Source organism: Ambystoma mexicanum, chromosome 10, assembly GCF_040938575.1.
Source record: "Ambystoma mexicanum isolate Mex_15411 chromosome 10, UKY_AmexF1_1, whole genome shotgun sequence".
NCBI lineage: Eukaryota > Metazoa > Chordata > Amphibia > Caudata > Ambystomatidae > Ambystoma > Ambystoma mexicanum.
Window position 1 is genome coordinate 592,041,082 of NC_090932.1, and position 20,676 is coordinate 592,061,757.

A 20,676-nucleotide genomic window follows, 5' to 3' on the forward strand; every position below is an offset into this window, starting at 1 on the left:
GCAACTCCGTCCAGCAGTTTGGGCTGTAGCCGCAAGCAAAATATTTTTCCATTCATGTCTATCCATCCGGATTTAAAAGGTTTTGGGAACCCACCTATAAATTTGCCCCCCGCCCCCTTAATCCTCCCAAAACTTTCACATTCGGGTCTATACCTTTTTACAACGTTTTGTGCAGATTCATTCAACGGTGCCAAAGATATAAACCACCCAAAAACTGTTCTTTCTATGGGAAAGACAACTTAACCCTAATTACAGTGTCACTATCGTGGACCCTTTAATAACACATTTTGTCAACCAAACTGCAAAAACATATACTATATCTATGCCACAAAATTTCTAACAATTCTTAACGCCATCATTAAATGTGTTTTTGTAATAATCCATTATCCTAGAGCTGTTCAAGAGCTGTGGTGATTTACATATGCGCTGCTGTCAGTGTACAAAAGTTTGCAATGCAGGATCGAGTTCACTTGTTGGAATCTTGCATTTCCCATCCACTCTATTCGCCTTTGATTCAAACACCCAGGTGGAGCAAATCTACTAATACATTCTTATTTTCCGGTTGTTGCAACAGGATCGGTAGAGCTCAGATCTGTACAATCAATTCCACCTGGAGGCACTTGTCCTTACCCTTGATAAAGGTCTCTTGGCATAACCTAAAGAACAAATAATTTACAAGGCACTTCCGGTGTACTGTTCACTACGACCATTGAACTGGAGACACGGTAGGTTAATTACATTTTAAACATGCTTGACCTCTGGAAGTTCTTTTGCTCAAATATCCCCAAATATGCTATTTATTTTAGGAGATCTAGGGTCGAATTAGTTGGTGGCGAGAGGCACTTCTCGTTTCGCCACGAGAAGAAGGAACTTGGCTACATGTGGTTAATTGACCATAGACAACATTTCTGGATAAGTGGGAACTCTTCACTTCATTACAAACTATAGGCCACAAAGACATCTGTACATCAAGAAAGATAGTGATGCTCTAAATTTCCTTTGCATAAAAGAGGTCGGACCAATACATCAAATGTAGCTCATGTGCCTGCTTAACGAGCCTCACAGAACACACAGACCCAGATCAGGGAGACAAAGCAACATTAACTTACCCAGATTTTCTCGTAGGAGCCAGGTGAGCACGGAATCTCGGTAGGGCACAAAGTCTGTCTTCTTCTTCTTTTTGTTCTGGAATAAACATTTAATCAAATATTTGTAGTTTTGAATTACATAAAGTATGGTTGTACACGCAGGAATATTCTCTCTCAAAACTGGTAAATGTTAGAGCTATCAAGAGTTTCACCCAAGGGCAATATTCTAAGTTACTATTCACATGTGTTCATGATGCTGCAAAGTGATGCAGGGTACCAGAACGACCGTTCGCGGTTTAATTTCTTGCCCGTCTATCACAATTTGGTAGGTAGTTTGTGAAGATTTAAAAGTGAAGGGGGAATTAAATTGTGATTAAAAAATAATTTTTAAATTAAATTTAAATCCATTTTAAAATTAAATTAATCTAAAGGGTTCATGGGTATGCTCCGTTCTTGAAAACGGACGATGGAAAATAGGACAGTAAGTGGAAAAGTACTCTTCGAAGCACTGGATTGCCATATACAAATATAGTTCTCGAGCAGTGGCGGCAAGCTTACAGAGACATGAGAGGAGGGGAAATAGATGGTTTATACTGTGACAGATACATGAAAAGGAGAACAAGAAAAGTTCCTATTATGTCCGTAATATCTCGGACACTCATCGACAAGGCTCGAGAAGAAGGTAAAGAGGGGAAGTAAAAAGGCAGTTCTATTTTCGACAAGCAACAAAATGAAACGCTCACCTTATTTGGCCCAGAGTCCTGTAAAAGAAGAACAGAGACTGTTAAGCAGCATTGAAAGAACCCCATGCAGAGTTTCAGCAACAGTCTGATACCACGGTGCTGATGCCCCTTCAAAACCCGGTGACCTGGGGGCATGTAGGCTGCCGTTTTGGCCCGTGTGAAAAGAGTTGTAGGGCTTTTGGGAGACAGCAGGGCAGACCCGTAGGAAGAACGAGAGGAATTCTGGCCCCTGCGCCAATGTTCTGATGAGCTCCTGGCAAAATGCCTTCCTGCCCTGCTCAAGAGGGACCCTGTACGAAGGGTGGAATTTCCAGCAGGCCACTGTGCACAGCACCTGAACATGATGGAATGAGGTTTGAGGTGTCTGTCAGCCTGATAATCAGCACACTAAAAAAGGCGAACTGGGTGGCTGTGGCCCTCACATTTCAAGTAGTCCTTTCTCTGAACCAAATGTTCTTGCCTCCCATAATCCTTAGCAAGTAGCTAATGGTAATACAGTGGAATTTCCAGACTGCCCCTTCCCCACATCTGTCATCTCGCAGATGCTTGTTCTGTTGCACATGGGATGCAAATTATCAGGGAGAAATGAGGCGCGATGGAGAGAGAGAGAGAGAGAGAGAAAGAGCGCAAGATCGAGAGAGTGAAAAAGAGAGAAAGATTAGACAGAGAAAGAGATGGAGAGCTAGAAAGAGAAAGAGTGAAAGAGAAAAAGAAAGAAAGAAAGACAGAGAGAGGGAGATAGATTGACAGTGGAAATGTGATTTAGTGAAATAAAACGCCTCTGCAAGAGGCCAGTGGTGGGAGTGCAGGGTTCAGGTTGCTTGGCCTTGTAAGGCCTACTTCCCCCTTGTCTTGATTAACCAGCTCTCCTCCAAGACCTCCTACCACCTTACACTGCACATACATAATCCCACTGCCCCCAAACACTGCCATCACAGGCCTAGTCATTAGCACATCAGCACTAGCCAAAGCGTGACTAAGCGCTCCTCTTTAGCCCTATCACATTCTCCTACATCAATGGCCAACCAGACTGAAATGCTATTGTCTATCAGATCCCTATGGAAAATATACTCCCACCTTTCTCTGCCAAAACCCATAGAAAACACTTTGGCACACATGAACCGGGTACTTCTAACCTGCACCCATCAAACCATTGATTTTGCATCTGCCTCTCCTATTGACCCATTTATAGCCCCAACTCTTTTTTACCGAGGCAAACAAAGTAAAGGTAGCTACAGTGGCAGAAGGGCGTGATACACTTACATTACATGCATTTGATGGATGGTATTTTTGCGTTGATGATGCAAAACCCAAGCATACACTTTGACAGATGAACAAACCAACTTGCTTTGCACTAAACATAAAATATGCATCCTCTTCTTTCGGATTTTACTCATTCCTGGACTCCTTTACAGCTACCCATGTAGCTTCGGTCATATGGCATAGGGTGCTGGAAATGTATCTAACTGCTTCGCAACGTTCACTGTTTGAGGAAATTACAGGGTGTTCTCCTCAATGGCAAATGGCATCTTGTACTAAGGTTATCTTCCCTGTGTTGCCTTGTTCAGTCTCTCATGTCTGTCTTTGCACAAAGAAGCAGTCTAACATTGAGAAAAAACATCTACAGCACTCTGCAATCACTCTCAGATGGAAGGCGGTTGCTCATTCAGCCAGGTGGCCTTGAAGGAACCCGTTTGTGCTGTTCGAGTTACAGTGCACCACATAATTAAATAGCTTCCTGGAACGCGTGCAAGGAAGTTTGGCATGTGAATATGTCTGTTGTTTAGAGCCTGCCTATCCATTAGGTATGCAGGTCATACTGCTATTGAGCACATTCATGCCTCTAATATTGGGCACATCCGTGTCTTGTCACACAATTCTCTCTGTGGATGGCTACATAACAGTTTCATGTCTGTCTCAAATATCTTTGCTGACAGTAAATATGTATTCCTGCTGAGCACAAAATATCTGTGACATTTAGCAAACAATGACTTCTGATGTTTCCAAATAAACAACTTTGATGGTCACCTACATACTGTAAGGTCCACTAAGTTTATCAGTAGTTTGGTTCATCATGGTTGCTTAGTTGGGCATTGAACTATACCACTTGAACATACATGCTTCTATTTGTGGCAAGTATATATTTCTGCTGGATGCAAAACTATCTCTGCAGCTGTGCTTGTGTCTCTGATATTGGTATACACATCACCACTCTGTGCAAAGGAATATATCTGATGACGGGCAAAGAAATGTCTATAAGTTGTTGATGGCCCAATTATGTTGGATGCGGGGTGCACACTTATTTCTGTGTCATTGTGTTAGACATATCACACACACACACACACACACACACACACACACACACACACACACACACACACACACACACACACACACACACACACACACACACACACACACACACACACACACACACACACACACACACACACACACACACACACACACACACACACACACACACACACACACACACACACACACACACACACACACGCGCACACACACACACACACGCACACACACACACACACACACAGTACAGGGGAGACAGTAAGAGGAGGGGTAGTAAACTTCCACAACTTAACATAGAGCCACGTTCCACCTTGTTCCTATGATCCTGGGCATGGTGGAAAGAAAACACTAGCTTCTACAGAAATAATGCGAGTCAATATTAAGCGAATGTGATGTGCTCAATTGTTATATTGCATTTTTGGCATGTGGCAGGAAAGTGCAGTTCCTCTGACCTACAGCAGCTTGAAAGTTATATTTTTCACATAGAGATGACATGGTGGAAGAGGAAGGTCTTCAGTAGCTTCAGGAATTCAGATACCCTTGTTGACATCTCAGGACTAGCTTCTCTTTGTCCCATGCGTTTGTATCCGCTGTGCCCATGGCTTTTCCATCATTACATTTTTGATGGAATGAGGCTTAGAACATTTTGAATTATGTTGTTTTTAGGGGTGATTTTTCCTTTTGTAGCTACTGTGATGAATCGTGGGGTTCATGAAATATATGTGGGGTGGGGTGTACTACACACGCGTTTGTTCTGATGCTTTATTGAAACTTCAAAATACAATTAAATGTGATTTCAGGTGCCCTGGATATGTCTCTGGCTACACGGTGCATCAAAAACTTAACAAGTTATCCAGTCACTCGTGTGAGGAATAATTCTCTCCATTTTAATAATATTTTCAATAAAGGAAAAGTCATTCTTGAAAATCAGAATAAAGACCAAATTAAACTTTTTCACAAATAGCAATAATTACACTCTCAAATGTTTTCATACATAAAGTGGTCTCATAATAAAGAAGAAAACTGCAATACTAATTTCTCAATGATGGGCCATGCTGTAGGGCTGCTCAAAGCGAGGCAGGGTAACTGCTGTTACCATCAGCAGGCCTGGAGAGGGGCAACTCAGCCTCCCCCTCTGGTCTGCCCCTCTCCTTGCCCCAAGCTGAGTAGACATGCAGTCTGTGCAACACAATACTGAGGAAGGGTGAGGTGTGAGCAATCACCTCACCCTTCCTCCATGCAGCAAGGTGCTAAGCACCTAAGGAAACCAACAGGCAGGCAGGGCCCAGGTTCAAAGACCTGCCCCCCCAGGGGGCCAGATAGTCGGCTATCCGGCTGGGGGCTGAAACATAACAGCCCCCACTACTATACATACAGAGCGGCATGCTCTGAGAAAACACAAACAGTTTATGGACCCTGAACGGGGACCCAAAAACACTAAGAGGTGCACTGTTTACTCAGTGCCTTCCAAAACTTTGCTTCTTTAGCCCAATCTCTTAAACTTTGTTGCATTTCGCGGTGTCTTTTTGTTTCCCCCTTTGAACATTGCACTGTTCAACTCGACACGACGAGCAAGCGGCGAACACTGAATAAACAAATAAAGTCTCCCGGGAAGAATCGCGAAGGAAGCAAGAATCCAAATTACCTGAGCGAGCGGAGGAAAGCCTGCAGTGCGGCCGGCTTAGGCGGTGGCTTCAGGAGGTGTTTTATCTCAAGGTAAGCCGCCATGCCGGGCGCCGAACAGCGCAATAGAAACTTTGTTTTCCTACGCGAGTAGGCAAAAGTAAACACCCGCTGTCAGCCGCTCCCCCGGAAGATGCGGGACACGCGCTGCCTGACTATTTGCATAGAATTCTTACAAAAAGCAAACACAATAAGCAGAGGGGAAACGCATCCTGGGAAATCACTATGCTTAAGGCTGAAGAACGTTAGAACAGGTCTTTTTCTGCAGACCACATACATTATTTACAACCAGCACAAAGACACAATAAGCTACACCCAGAAATCCACTACATGCATTCCTGCTGAACTAAATCGAATTAATTTTCGACAACATTAGACATTTTCCCAGCACGGGAAACCCAACTTTCGACATTTTAATATAAATATACATGATAACTGGTACTAATCAAGCAGTAACAGGGAGCTCAATTTTTTACATCTGTGCAGAGTCTGCTGACACATGCTAAAAACGTACTGGGGCTGAAACGCACCCCCTCCTTTTTAAAATATATCCTCTTTCTAATCGAAACAGGTTGAAAGAAAACATGGGTCCCAAACGGAAATCACGGGATCCCGCCACACCAGCACAGAAACCCAAATCTCCCCACCTACTGGCAGCCATAGAGGCAGCTGAACACTACGCTTTGGCTTGGGTGAGGGAGAATATGTACGGCCTGCCAAAGGAAGGCCTAGTTTTGCCACCCATCCAAGATGACGTCGCTACACCATCAAAGAGACAGAAAGTGACAGATGGCCCCAGAAAAGGTAATAAAAAACTGGCAAAATTGTGCGAGAACATGTCAGAAATGCAGCATTTATTACGGGAAATGAGGGAGAAACAATTACCTCAAACAGGAGAACAGGGGCCCACAAACCACAACATACCCTTAGAAACTACCATGGTGGTGACCTCCCCCACACCAGCAACAATCCAAACAATTGCGGTACCAGCCACATCACTACCACATGTGCCAGCAACACCACCAGCTGCCCCCACAGTTGTGCCAACAACAGCCACGGCAGACTCAACAGGTGCTTTAAAAGCATGGGCAACCCCCAATTCAGTTACAATAGAACAACCGGGGCAGGGCAACAGCAACCCAACAGACATAGCAATGATCTGCAATGCCCAATTAGATTTAAAAATGAAATCCTTTCAGACTGAAATACTGAATAGATATAAAAGATGCTTGGCATGGAATATTGACACCACAATCAAAGAGGCTATTTGGGCCAAGCAGTTCATAGAAATCTTTTCATTAATAGAAGCCCAACGCAAAGGAAAAGATGCTTTTAGGGACCCCAAAAAGATAGAAGAGAAAGCCATAGCCAGAAACGCCCAGGTAGAACAGAACTGGGACAACTGGCTTCAAGCTTTCGCCATCTTGGTAACAATCTACAAGGAAAAATGTCCCGATGATGGCAGAAAAATATGGGCCTACATGGATAAAATAAGAGAAGTGAAAGTCGCCCAGAAAGGGAAGGCCTGGCTAGCATACAACATCAGATTTAGGAGAAGCATGTCAGAGAGGCCAACCATAGAATGGGTTGAGGTCCAAAACGATTTGTACATGTTAAATGCTGAACCCCCAGCAGAGGAAGAGGCATCCTAGAACCCTTCCAAAAATAACAAGGTCCCAGAAATAACGACAATGAGAAACACAAAAAGGGGGAACAGCCCTTTCGTAAGAACCAGCCATGGGCGGCTAAGTCTAATACCCAAAGGCATAACAAAAACTACAGTTCAAAAGCCAACATTCCATTCAGGAATTTTGGGAAAAAACAGTGCACCTGGGGAAAGGAATGCTGGTACAAACACGCTTGCACAAACTGCAACAGTGATCACACAGCAAGCAACTGTACCAGACTACCAGCCAAAAACGCAAAAGAGTAGCACCAACCACGCCCATGCAACCCCGACCTGGCACCAGGCATAACGCCTATCAACCCAATCAATTTTAGAGATGCCCTCTTGATCTACCCAGCAGAGAAATCAGCGAGGCAATCTGATGGGGTTTCTCCAAGGGCTTTAGCATCCCATTTCAGGGCACAAGGTCACAGAACATCCCACTGAACCTAAAATCGGCCAGGGACAACCCCCAGATAGTGGAAAGCAAAATCAAGAAAGAACTGCTTTTAGGCAGGATTGCTGTACCCTGGGACCACATGCCCCTCAAAGGTTACATAATTTCACTGCTAGAAGAGCCTGAAAAAATGAGGCTAACACACCACTTATCCTATCCCAAAGGCCAATCCCTGAACGATGGCATTCCACACATGGAATCCGCAGTATCCTGCACACACTTCCAGGAGGCGGTAAGACTCATACAGGAATGTGGCAGGAACGCCCTGATGGCCAAACTAGACATCGAATCCGCTTTCAGATTATTACCAGTCCACCTAGACTCCCAGCAATGGTTAGGTTTTATTTTTAACAACAAATTCTATGTAGATAGATGCCTCCCCATGGGGTGCGTAGTATCCTGCGCCCTATTCGAACAATTCAGCTAATTTTTTCAATGGGCATTTCAAAAACAGAGACCAGGGACCAAAGTAGTTCATTATCTCGATGATGTCATGGTAATGGGCCCAGAAAACACCAAAGAATGCAATAGGGCTTTGGCGAAATTAGAGGGAATAGCCGCACAATGGGGCATACCCCTAGCAAGGGAGAAAACGACTAAACCAGCCACCAATATAATTTTCTGGGGCATAGAAATTGACTCTGTACAGGGCCTATGCAGGATACCGAAAACAAAAATTGCACAACTACTGGAAAAAATACAAGCCCTGACAACAAAAGACAAGGGCACAGTTAAAGAAATTCAATCATTAGCAGGTAGTCTCAATTTCGCTGCTAGAATAATCCCCCAAGGGAGGGTATTTTCCAGAAGCCTGGAACTAAAAATTAAATCATACACCAAACCCCACCTGCACATCCGACTAGGCGCAGAGGTGAGACAAGATCTGGAAAATTGGGGGAATTTCTTCAGAGATTTCAACAGGACCTCAATTTGGCAAACGCCTTTGAACAAATGGACAAAAAGGGTCCTTTTCACCGATGCAGCCGGGAGCAAGGGGTTTGGAGCCATACTAGACACAGAGTGGGTGGCAGGACACTGGCCCAACTCATGGCAGCAGGCAGGATGGACTAAAAACATCACCCTCCTAGAAATATTCACCATCTGGCTAACACTACACATCTGGGGCAGGCAGCTAGCTAACACGGAACTCTTGGTCTGGCGCGACAACATGGCTGCAGTGGGCTCCATAAACAGAAGGTCTACCAAATGCCCGCTAGTTCTAAAAGCCCTAATAGCTATCACAGCAGTCACACTACAAGAAAACATTGAGGTCAAAGCTAAACACATAGCTGGAATGGATAATAACATTGCAGATGCCTTATCTCGCTTTCAGTGGCCAAGATTCCAGGAGTTAGCGCCGCACGCCCAGGATCAGATGACGCGATTCCAGCAGAATGCTGGAAAATACTGGAACACTAAACATAACTGCATCAACGCCATCGGCAGAGAGCACAGGCCGGGATGCCCAACATAAAACAGGCACCCCAATTACGGGGACCAACAAAATAACGACATCAACGCCAGCGGCAGAGAGCCAAGGCCGGGATGTCCAACAAGAACCAGGCACCTCAGAGATGGGTACCAACAACGCCATAGGCTTCCTCACAGAGATGGCAGGTAAAGCACTGGCAAGCACCACCGCAGCGCAGTACAGTAAGTGCTTACAAACAGTGTTTAAAGCCACTGGCGTAAAACACTTAGAGGTAATAACGATTAAAGACATAGAAATATTCTTAAAATGGGCCCATGATCAGGGTTTTAAGAGGGATCGGGCAAAAAGACATTTAGTCGCAATCTCATATTTCACAAAAATTGGATTCAGACTCCACCCAAAGCGCCCTCATATCTTACGCATCAAAGGGCTGGGGCAAAAAGAGGGGCCCCAGGTAGACACCCGCCACCCCCTTGATTTCAATAAACTGGTACAAATTGCAAAACAGCTAGAAGCCATATGCTGGCATCCATATGAGATCTTACTGTTCAAAACAACCTTCTTTCTGGCATATTTTGGGGCTTTCCGTGTGGGAGAACTCATTGCCTCCAGCACGAAGGCCAACAATGGCCTGGGTGTCATGGAAGTCAGGGTCAGACAGGAGAGCGTCAGCATAGAAATCCAACAATCCAAACCCGGCGCCAAACGAACCATCAACATTTGTTGCATTGATGAGGCAGCAAACTGCCCTGTATGCATCACCAACCTGTACCAAACACAGAGACCCAAGGTTGGGGGAGGTTTCTAATCCATAAGGATTCATCGGCACTAAGCCGCTATCAGTTCAAAGGGGTGCTGATGAAAGCAATCAGCAATGCAGGGTGGGATCCCAAAAGCTTTGGCACCCACTCCTTCAGAATAGGTGCCGCCACCTCGGCATGGCATGGAGGTTTAGCTCCTCAACAACTTAAAAACCTAGGGGGTTGGAAATCAGATTGTTACGAAAGATACATTAGACCACAGCTGATCTAGCCAGCAGTCCTCATTTTTCTCCCCCCCCCCTTCATACAGAAACACCAGATGAAGGGAGGAACTCTCTCCAATCAGCATGGATAGTCGGCCACTCTTTTATCTTCAGGACGGGCCGATGGGCAGAAGAGACCAAAGAAAGGCAACCCTTCAGAAACACCATTTCCTCATGGTGGGGTTACAGAGGCCTACGATGGGCAGAAATCCAGGAAACACTAGCAGAGCTGGTCACATACAGAGGACCGCCAGAATTTCTGGTCATACATTTAGGGGGCAATGACCTAGTTTCCATTGGGAGGAGAAATCTATTTGAAGACATGTGCGCCTCCCTAGCAGGCATTTCACACAATTGGAAGGGAACGGAAATATACTTCTCGCCCATCCTACCCAGGGAGAAATGGCTAGGGGCCAACTGCTACAAATCTGTAGACATTTCTAGGAGAAAGCTCAACAGGGGTTAGAGAAAATTTGCACAGCACGAGGACTGGGCTTCATAAAGCACCCAGCCATTACTCTGGGTGACCCGGATCTTTTTCAAAAAGACGGCACCCACCTATCAAACCAAGGCATGGAACATTCCTTTAGAGAAATTACAGCAACCCTAGCCTTCAGAGGCTGCCATTAAAAAGATACTTTTGGGGGAACACAGGCAGCGGCACAGGCCAGAGGGGGATAACAAAAGACCCGGGTGCCCAAAAGTATGTTACCATCATGATATGTGATTATTGTTATCTCCATAACCACATCTGTACAATAAAAACCACAGCCTTTTATTGCCAACACTTGACAAACTATGTGTGAGCCAATTATTTCGGGTAAGGGGTATTGGGCCGGCAAGAATGTATGCATGCATATGGGTTCAGCAGTTATGGGCAGTGCTGTAGGGCCTCCCAAAGCGAGGCAGGGTAACTGCTGTTACCATCAGCAGGCCTGGAGAGGGGCAACTCAGCCTCCCCCTCTGGTCCGCCCCTCTCCTTCCCCCAAGCTGGGGAGACACACATTCTGTGCAACACAATACTGAGGAAGGGAGAGGTGTGAGCAATCACCTCACCCTTCCTCCATGCAGCAAGGTGCTAAGCACCGGTTGTAGGTCAAAGGATCGACAACCAAAGGGTTGAATGGCCAAAGGATCGGCACCAAAGGACCGAAAACCAAAGGATTAAATTTTTTTGTTGTTGCTAAAAACAATTTTTTTTACCTATACGAAAACCTAAAAAAATATATAATTAAAACAAAAAATGTGATCCTTTGTCCTGTCGACCCTTTGGTGTCGATCCTTTGTCCTGTCGACCCTTTTTTTTCGATCCTTTGACTAGACACCGCTAAGCACCTAAGGAAACAAGCAGGCAGGCAGGGCCCAGGTTCAAAGACCTGCCCCCCCCCCAGGGGGCCAGATAATCGGCTATCCAGCCGGGGGCTGAAACATAACAGCCCCCACTAATATACATATCAAAGATCCAGAGCTTCCCTGGGTCTTATAAATACAGAGTGGCATGCTCTGAGAAAACACAAACAGTTTGGGGACCCTGAACGGGGACCCAAACACACTAGGAGCTGCACTGTTTACTCAGTGCCTTCCAAAACATTGCTTCTTTACCACAAAAGCCTCCCACCCTACAAACAAGGGAGAAGAACAAAGGAAAAGAAGTGCAGGGCACTCTACGGTACCCACAACAAGTCGTGGGACAAGAGAAGGCGGGCACGGGCCAGAGGGGGATAACCCCAAGACCCGGTGCCCAAAAGTATTTTACCATCATGATATGTGATTATTGTTATCTCCATAACCATATCTGTACAATAAAATCCACGGCCTTTTAATGCCAACACTTGACAAACTAAGTGTGAGCCAATTATTTCGGGTAAGGGGTATTGGGCCGGCAAGAATGTATGCATGCATATGGGTTCAGCAGTTATCAACATCATCTGTTAACCCCTTGTTAATGAACACATTTTACCAATACATGCATATGCTCAAAGACAACAAATGTGAGAACAATTCAAAATCAGCAAAGATAGTTTTTCCTTTCAAATGCTCCCATTTCCACTACGCGTTTCGGGACACATCGCCCCTTCATCAGGTGGATGTTTTTTTGTCTTTTTCAAATGATCTAATAAATATAAAGGGATTGCCTCTTGCTCATTTAACCATAGTAAACAAGTCTGCATCTTAGTTAATTCTGCGCACTAACCAGTAAACTCATGTGCTGTCAAAACACAACCGAAAACTGCAATCAAGGAGATATTTTTATATAGTCAAAATATGTAAAACGAATTCATCAGTAATAACAGTTTACCAAACAATGGTGTCAAGCCGGCTAACCTTCCTCCTCACCAGTCTGTTCCAAACACCAAGTGCTGTAAGCAAAACATCAGACAACCCAAATGTCAGGGAAAAAAGCTTCTCCACAATATTACTAGAGTCAATATAGCGCACAAATGCTACAAAACCCACTGCACACTTGTAGCTAATGGCTCTAACAACCCACTGTTAGTCGCTTTCCATTCAAGACCACGAAGTTGCGTCTTGTGGGTGTAAAGGGATGCAACCTATTATAAGGCCAATATTGCACAAAGAGCATCCAATAGTGCTCCCATACTTTCCTGGTGAACAAAGAATCTTTCCCCAATCAAACAGGACCTCCTTTCCTTAATTAGAGCCTGGGAAGTAAGGGAATCAGGAAACTGCTGTGAAAACAGCCTCCCGTCCCGTACTCGCATGAAATACTGGAGGATGTACAACGTGTGACACTCGCGTCGCGCATGACGTCTGATGTCATAAATTCAAAGTGAAAATGTTTCTCGATTTTTATCAATGGCCATATTTAAATGGATTATAGTGTCAATCCAGCAATGTATAACAGTCCATCACTTGCCAAGCGGACAGGGTGTCGCTGATAATCACAAAATTACTGATTTTTCAGACACAGTTCACCCCTTAATTCCTGCAGATAGCGCATCACGAGACCCACATATCTTGCAACACATAGCATAGCTCCTATTATAGGCAATAACTGTTCTCCTGTTGTACAACAGATACTAGACAACATGTCAGTTGTAGACTGTGTAACCACTTCAAAACCAAAAGCAATCCTCTGTAGTCCACTAGTGGCCATCTTTAATTTATACTAGAGCGCCTTACAAACTGTATTGTTAACGTATTATCAATATCAAAATGATCAATGTCTCCAATGGAAGTACTATTGTAGACACTCATAGTGTGCCTAATCATGCAGGAATTAAATAATTAATGTTAAGTCTAGTAAGGACCACACAATATGATGCACCCCTTGTTATTCTGACACTTATTGGCTACAGGAACCACAATTTTTGTGGATGTGAATCTGTTCCCAGACATTACATATTCAAATGTACTCATTTTGGTATTATTATCCACCCAATATCAGCAGCACTTACCCATTAGTGAAATTTGAGGTCCTTACAGTAACACGTCATGCTATGGATGGGATGCAGAATAATTCATACACCAAATAATAAGACCAACTCAGGAAGTTGGCAAAATTGCTCTCGGCTGATTTATCAATTGTGTAAAACAGGGAGTTTCAACGGACATCAAAGGATGTTCGCTCGTGTTCTCTCCTAAACATTTCATAAAAACCAATACTTTTATTACAGAAATTCGTCATACATGGCAAGTAAGAAAAACCTACAGGGAGTTGTGGTTGGACTAAGGGGAACATCAAAGTATACTTTCTATATGGCAATGTGTTGTGATAGGATATCTACTATCAGGTGGACAACTTAAACCTGCCTCTAGTCCAAGTCATCCATTACACTCATTAAGTACACAGAATACTTTTGGTTCTTAAACTATAAGGCTCTTCATTATGTGGCCCTCTATAATTGGTCGACACTCTCATACCATGTCTGGAACATCCGGTACACTAGCAGCACGTAAGCTTAGACCCAGGTACCAGGGGGTGAACTTGACTTCACCTCCCCACCCAATTAGCCTTGCATCTCTCATCGAACATGCCTTCTGTCATGCAGACTTGTCTTTGAACTTGGCCTTCTAATAGTTTCTCTTCTCTGGGAATATAAGGGAGTATGGGTACATGCTTATCACAATTCTGGACTGCATGCCCACCTCCTGTTTTCATCCTCGACTAACGTGACATGAGACCACAATTGGGTCCATTTCATAGCCTTTAATTGTCTTGAATTAATAAACTTGGCACTCATGGTGTTCTTTCCTCATGCCCTAATTAAGGGATGATCCGGCTTCTCACGTTTGCTGCCCTTGAGAACAGATAACCACTTCCTGGCTGCTTCCAGTCTTGACATCAGGCCAACCAGCCTTTCTCGCTTCCTTCATGCTCTTTGTTAATTCTTTGCTCTGACAAAGTCTTGATCCATTTTCTCCATGGGTATGAGTTTACAAAAATTGTAATACCAATGTCTATATACAATGGCGGATTTGCCTGCAGTCTATTCACTGTGTATAGCCAGCTTCTATGATAACTTAATCTACTTGCATTACAGCATCTGTACAGGTATTAATCGATTTGCATTGTCTTCAGTGTGACACACTTGCATGCAGTCTTCTTTCCTGCACAGGAACGTTTACTCAGTTCCTTATTTCGTCATCAGATTCCATAAAGTCCATACATCATCTTCTTCAAACACTATTCTTGGTGTGTCATCCTTATCTTTTGTGACGTCAACAGCTTCTCCTTTTCTTGTTGTCATATTCCTTCAGGGATGTTTTCCAAGAGATTATGATCTCTCCGGGCATACATCTGGTATGGCTTTCTTAACGGATACCTTTTCTCGAACATTTTCCGCGCTATGGTTACAATTACTGGTGTTAAAAATGGCGCAGGTTCAGGCTTCCAACATACAGGCAACAGGGGGGCGGGACTTCCTGCAGAGGCAGTTTGCTCCTCCTCTTCACACCCCCTCTAGTTGATTCATCAACTACTCCTTCACCAGCTTCCACATCTTGATACTTTCCCTGAAAAAATGCTTCTTTGGAGTCCAGATTTTCATCACTCCTTTCAGGGATCTGGCGGATTTTACATGATCGTCAACACTCCAGGTCACATAGCTGCATTGTCCATTTGGGTTACAGTAGACACATCGTCCCATGTATTTCTTGTAATTCTTTGGATACAGTAACTTCATTCCCTCAGGTGCTATGATGCTGGCCTTTATGTAGTCTTTGATTTCTTCATCAGTCAAATCCTTGGGTCCAAATCCTGATTCAACATTGATCATGATCTTCATTCCTTCTGCCTTCTTTGTTGTCTTCTTGCACTGTGTAATTGTTATCCTAAGCATACATAATCAAAACATTACCATCACCAAGATTGCTTCAAGAAACTTGAAGATACTTGTCATCCAATATGGAACCCATGAAAAGATAGAAGCAAAGCAACTGTCAACTGCAATATCTTCTAACTCATTTTCCATATGATTGTGCAGGTTTGTCAGCAACGTTATGGCCTCGTTCAAAGTCCCATTCTCGTCATCGTGAGAAAGTATGAACGTTCAACATGATGGTTCAATTTTGGCGCAAACTCCTCCTTCTATCACTGTGATCATATCCAGGATTTATCGGTTCTGGAGAGTCATTAGTCGTATGGCCTTCAATTCTTCTTTAATAGCATTGAATCTGTTTATGGTGGTGTTAATTGTCTGCAGGAGCTCCCAGCAAGTGATTTGTAACCACTTTGCATTGGCCAACATCTGGATCCCAGGCATAAAGATACTTGTGGAGATTGAAGCAGCTTTGCTGAACAGTCTATGCTCATATGAGATAGCATCAAAAGTTTCTATGGATTTGGCTGAGAAGTAGTTCTCCCTCTTTGTTCGATTGAGGAATACAGGTGACCTTCTCTTTCTCAAATGGGCATCTGCTTTTGGAAACTCTCCAATATTCATGTCACTCTGAGGAATCACTAACGCTGGAACATGAATGATCACTAAGGAACACGTTCCTCCCCTATCTTTGGGCAGCTTCATGTAAGCTCTGTATGCACAAGCCCAATATCGATCCATTAGGACAGCTGTCCATTCTCCCACCATGGAGACATGGGGCCTCATTACGAGAATGGAGGCAATGAAAATAGGAAGGCGGAATGTTATTACCGGTATCGTTAACGGGTCCGGGCCATTACGACCCAACAACCTGCCAATACCGCCACCGCCCGTACCCCTTCATACAGGCTTGCGCGCATACACGTGCCCCTTCGCGGAGTAAATACCGGGATGCCGATAATAGGAGCATATCACAGCTCACGCAGGCATGCAATTACCAGCATCCCGAAGGTGGTAATTAGGGCCTGCACGATGGCGACCATAGAGGCATCGTGGTCCACCCGTAAACAGCAACCTGCAGTCAAGGCAATTGCGACAGGTGCACACAATCACCACAGGTGGAGTCAATGGAGCCTGTCCCAGCTTAAAAGGTGTAGACCCACACACCACACCCCTTCCCACACCAAAATGATACCGCTAGCTGTTGCAATCATGGGGCTGGAGGACATGCCTATACTGCTACAACTGCAGCAACAACAACAACTACAACAACAGCCACAGCCAAAGGCAACACAGAGGAGACACAGGAGGAGAAGGTGGGTGAGACAGGCCCAGCAATTACCACCAGTGCAGCCAGTAGTACCTCATAGGCAGCCACCAATCCCTCGCATCAGACCCAGTCCATTCAATCTAACCCCTGAGCAGATCCACACCCTGTACCGGTTGGACCGGGACACCATCACCACCATTGTGGACATGATTCATGACAACATCGTCAGCCTCATAGAAATATGCACTGCCATCCCCCCGCTACTAAAGGTGGTGTATGTGCTCCACTCCCTGGCCACAGGCACCTACCAGCACACAGTGGGCCAGTTGCATGGTATTTCACAACCACTCTTTTCACGCATGCTGACCCAAGTGCTGGATGCCCTCCTGAAGCACGCTAGCACCCACATATCCCTACCACTGACTGCCCAGGAGATTGCAGACACCAAAGTAGGCTTCCATGCACTGGCAGGCATGCCCAATTGCATTGGTGCCCTCGACTGCATCCATGTCGAATTGGTAGTCCCTCATGCAATAGAGGCGGTGTACCGCAATCGCAAGCAATACCACTCCATCAATGTGCAGATGGTATGTAACTCCAGCAAGATCATCATACATTGTTGCGCCCAATATCCTGGATCTACACATGATGCCATGGTGCTACATAACTCCACGCTACCCCGTCACATGGAGCGACATGCTGGACGACGTGCGTGGTTGCTTGGTGAGTTGCCTCACTGGGCCATGGCAGTTCATCGGGGTCGTGAGGTGGGGGATGCATACTCCACCAGGGTGGGAATGGGCAGTGAGTGGAGAATGCACACAGAGCTGTACACTCCTGACCTGAACCTCCCAACCCGAACATGACACATCACTGCCACACATTCGACCAATGCCGTATATCAATGACAACATGTAAGACGCACAACCTGGCCATCATGGGTATGTCAAGCAATGCATGACCAAACATGATTGCAACTGTGCCAATGTGGCTAGTGTGATTATGCACAGAGTAGCATACACAGCAATCATGGGAGGCAAGACATCGTCCTGCATCCACAGTACATTCGCATCAGCATGCAAGTAATCACTCTGCATCATCCGTTCAACGCCATCCAGACTAACACACCATATTGCAATATACAATGCATCTATATAATATTTGTGCATACGTACAGGGACATGTGCACGTCAACAGCAAATTGCTGTGGCCATGGCTGTGAATCCTGAAGGTGGCAGCTCAGAGTGACTCACACAGACCTCTTTGTATTTGCATGCAGGTGATGGAGGATATCCCTTGAAGCCGTGGCTACTTACCCCTGTGCGTAACCCGCGGAACAGCCATGAAGAGGAGTACAATCGGGGTCATACCCGTACCCGTGTCGTGATTGAGCAGACCTTTGGCCTGCTGAAGGCGCAGTTCCGCTGCCTAAGCAGGTCTGGTGGAGCACTCCTTTATAGGCCTGAGAAGGTGGCAAAGATCACCATGCCTGTGTAATGCTGCACAACATGTGCGTCCGGAGAAATGTACTACTGCCAACTGACATTGACATGCATGCACCGGGTGTGGAGGATGAGGATGAAGACGGAGGAGAAGCAGCACCCCTGCCAGTACTTGATGCACAAGATGGCCGTGCGCTACGCCAATCACTGATTGACGAAAACTTCTGAACCACAGGGACGTTGATGGATATGTGTCAGTGCTACACTGAGCACTGGGTCCATGTGGACATGCACATAGGGTATGTGGGGAGTTGGGCACTGTGCACTGTCATGAATGAAATGAATACACACGAAAAGAACAATGTCCAGGCATTAAATGATTTGTTACACAACGGGTGTATTAATGTAAACTACAGAAAAGTGCTACCTCCCCCCGCCCCACTACACCAAAACTCCCCATACCCCCAATGAACTCCTCATACCCTCCAATGAACACCCCCTTATACACCTATACACCACCGACACCATCTAACCCACTCCCATTGTTGTCCAACACTATTTCCGTGCTTTCTTGGTGTCCGGGGGCAGCATTTCTGACTGCCTTGCACTCCGCCTTGCCTGACGCACAGGGCTGGAGGGTGCAGACGAAGCGGGTGTGGAGGATGGGGGTGTGGTGGATGGGGTGGATGCCGTAGTGATAGCCACGGCTGGCGCGGGTTGTTGCTGATGCATGTGCCCTCAGACTGTCTCGCATCATCACTGCAGAGGCATTGATGGCAGCAGTGTTCCCTGCAATGGCCTGCGCTATCTCTCGCCTTGCATCCTCTCCCTCCGCCATATATTGTCAAACAAGTTCCAGGATGGAGTCCTGTCTTGCCTCCACCCTTGATAGCCGTGCCTCAAGGTTGGTGCGAGCAGCAGTGGTTGAGGGTGCTGCGTCCAGGCGTGCATTGGCAGGGCTGGCCTTGGGGGTGGTGCTGAGGTCTGAACTGTGGAGTGCAGGATCCGCAATGGTGGTGGTGGGTGTGGCCTGAGTGTGGAGTTGGGTGTGGACAGGGGGCCTGGGGAGTGTGGACATGCCACATGGATTAGGCCTTCCTCGTCCACATACTCCTCTGCTCCAATTTCGATGTCGGTCAGTGGGGCAGTGGCTGCTGCCTCGCCCACAAACTTGTTTCTGCTGAATGGGTGCCACTGGCCTCGCCTTCTGCTGGTGTTGCCAGCTCTGTGGTTCCGGTCTCAGGCGTAGCTGTGGGGCCCTCATGTGTGGGCATGGCCTGGGCACTCGCCCTGGGTTTTGGTGTGGGCTGCGAGGCTGCCCCCGAGGTGGTTCTGCCTGTGGCAGTTGTTTTGGCCCGGGACGTAGATGCCCTTGTGGGTGGTTCTTCACTGGCATCTTCTCCATAGGTGCCTGGGGGGGGGTAGAAGAGATGCAGGGCATCAGTGATGGTGTTACATGCAAGATGCATTATATGGTGCTGTGGAGATTTTCATTTATCATTCATTCATATCTTACAGGTGTGTCACACAGGCTGGTTTGAAGGGGGCCATTTTGGCATTTGCCGTGATGTCTCAATTCAGGAATGCTGCATGGCAGGTGGCATGCCGTTGTATTGGGGTTTGTGTGATGTATGACATGGGAATGGTCCGTGTGTGTTGGCTGTCTGTTGGTAATGGGATTGGCACTCAGCATGCATTTCAGTGTGACAGGGTTTGGGCCTCCATTGGGACATGGATATGTTGATGTGTGTGTGTTGGGACATGCATTGCTTTGCCTAGACTCTTGTGCTACGTCATGTTTCCCCTACTGGGGTCTGCAGGGTCACTCACCTCCATCTCCAGATGTTGCGGCACCTGTCTCCATCTCCCCAAAGCCCTTGCTAGACTCCATCTGGATGAAGGTACTACACGTCTCCTCCCAGCGCATTAGTTTTGTCGGGGAGTGGGCACCCCCGCCTGTGGCCATGACCTCCCTTCGATTGCTGGCCAGGATGTTGCGTACCCTAAGGCGGATGTTATCCCACCTTTTCTTACAGGCTTTGACTGTCCGTGGGGTGGTGCCAAATGCAGATACCTTGCGGGCTACCTCCTCCCAAATGTCTTTTTTCCTCTGCTGCGCCTCCCTTTTGAGGTTATGGGTGTTTATGTCCTCAGCCTGGGCAGCAAGGGTGTCCGCCAACATGTCGAGTTCCTCATCGGAAAAACGCTTCTTGCGCAGGCTGGGGTTTGTTTTTCTGGTTGCCTTGGACATGTTGATTTGGGAGGCCCTGGTC

General features: G+C 46.0%; 1 protein-coding gene across 7 annotated transcripts in view; it reads right to left on the reverse strand.

Moving 5' to 3' along the window:
• KIF1A (kinesin family member 1A) overlaps positions 1 to 20,676 on the reverse strand; it is a 4,129,412-nt gene that overhangs the window by 3,218,577 nt on the left and 890,159 nt on the right. For all 7 annotated transcript variants that reach the window (XM_069618139.1, XM_069618143.1, XM_069618141.1 and 4 more), the window contains exons 10-11: positions 1,832 to 1,849; positions 1,110 to 1,185 (exon numbers count right to left, since the gene is read on the reverse strand). In XM_069618139.1, the coding sequence (XP_069474240.1) occupies positions 1,110 to 1,185; positions 1,832 to 1,849 (94 nt within the window). The remainder of the gene's footprint in view (positions 1 to 1,109; positions 1,186 to 1,831; positions 1,850 to 20,676) is intronic.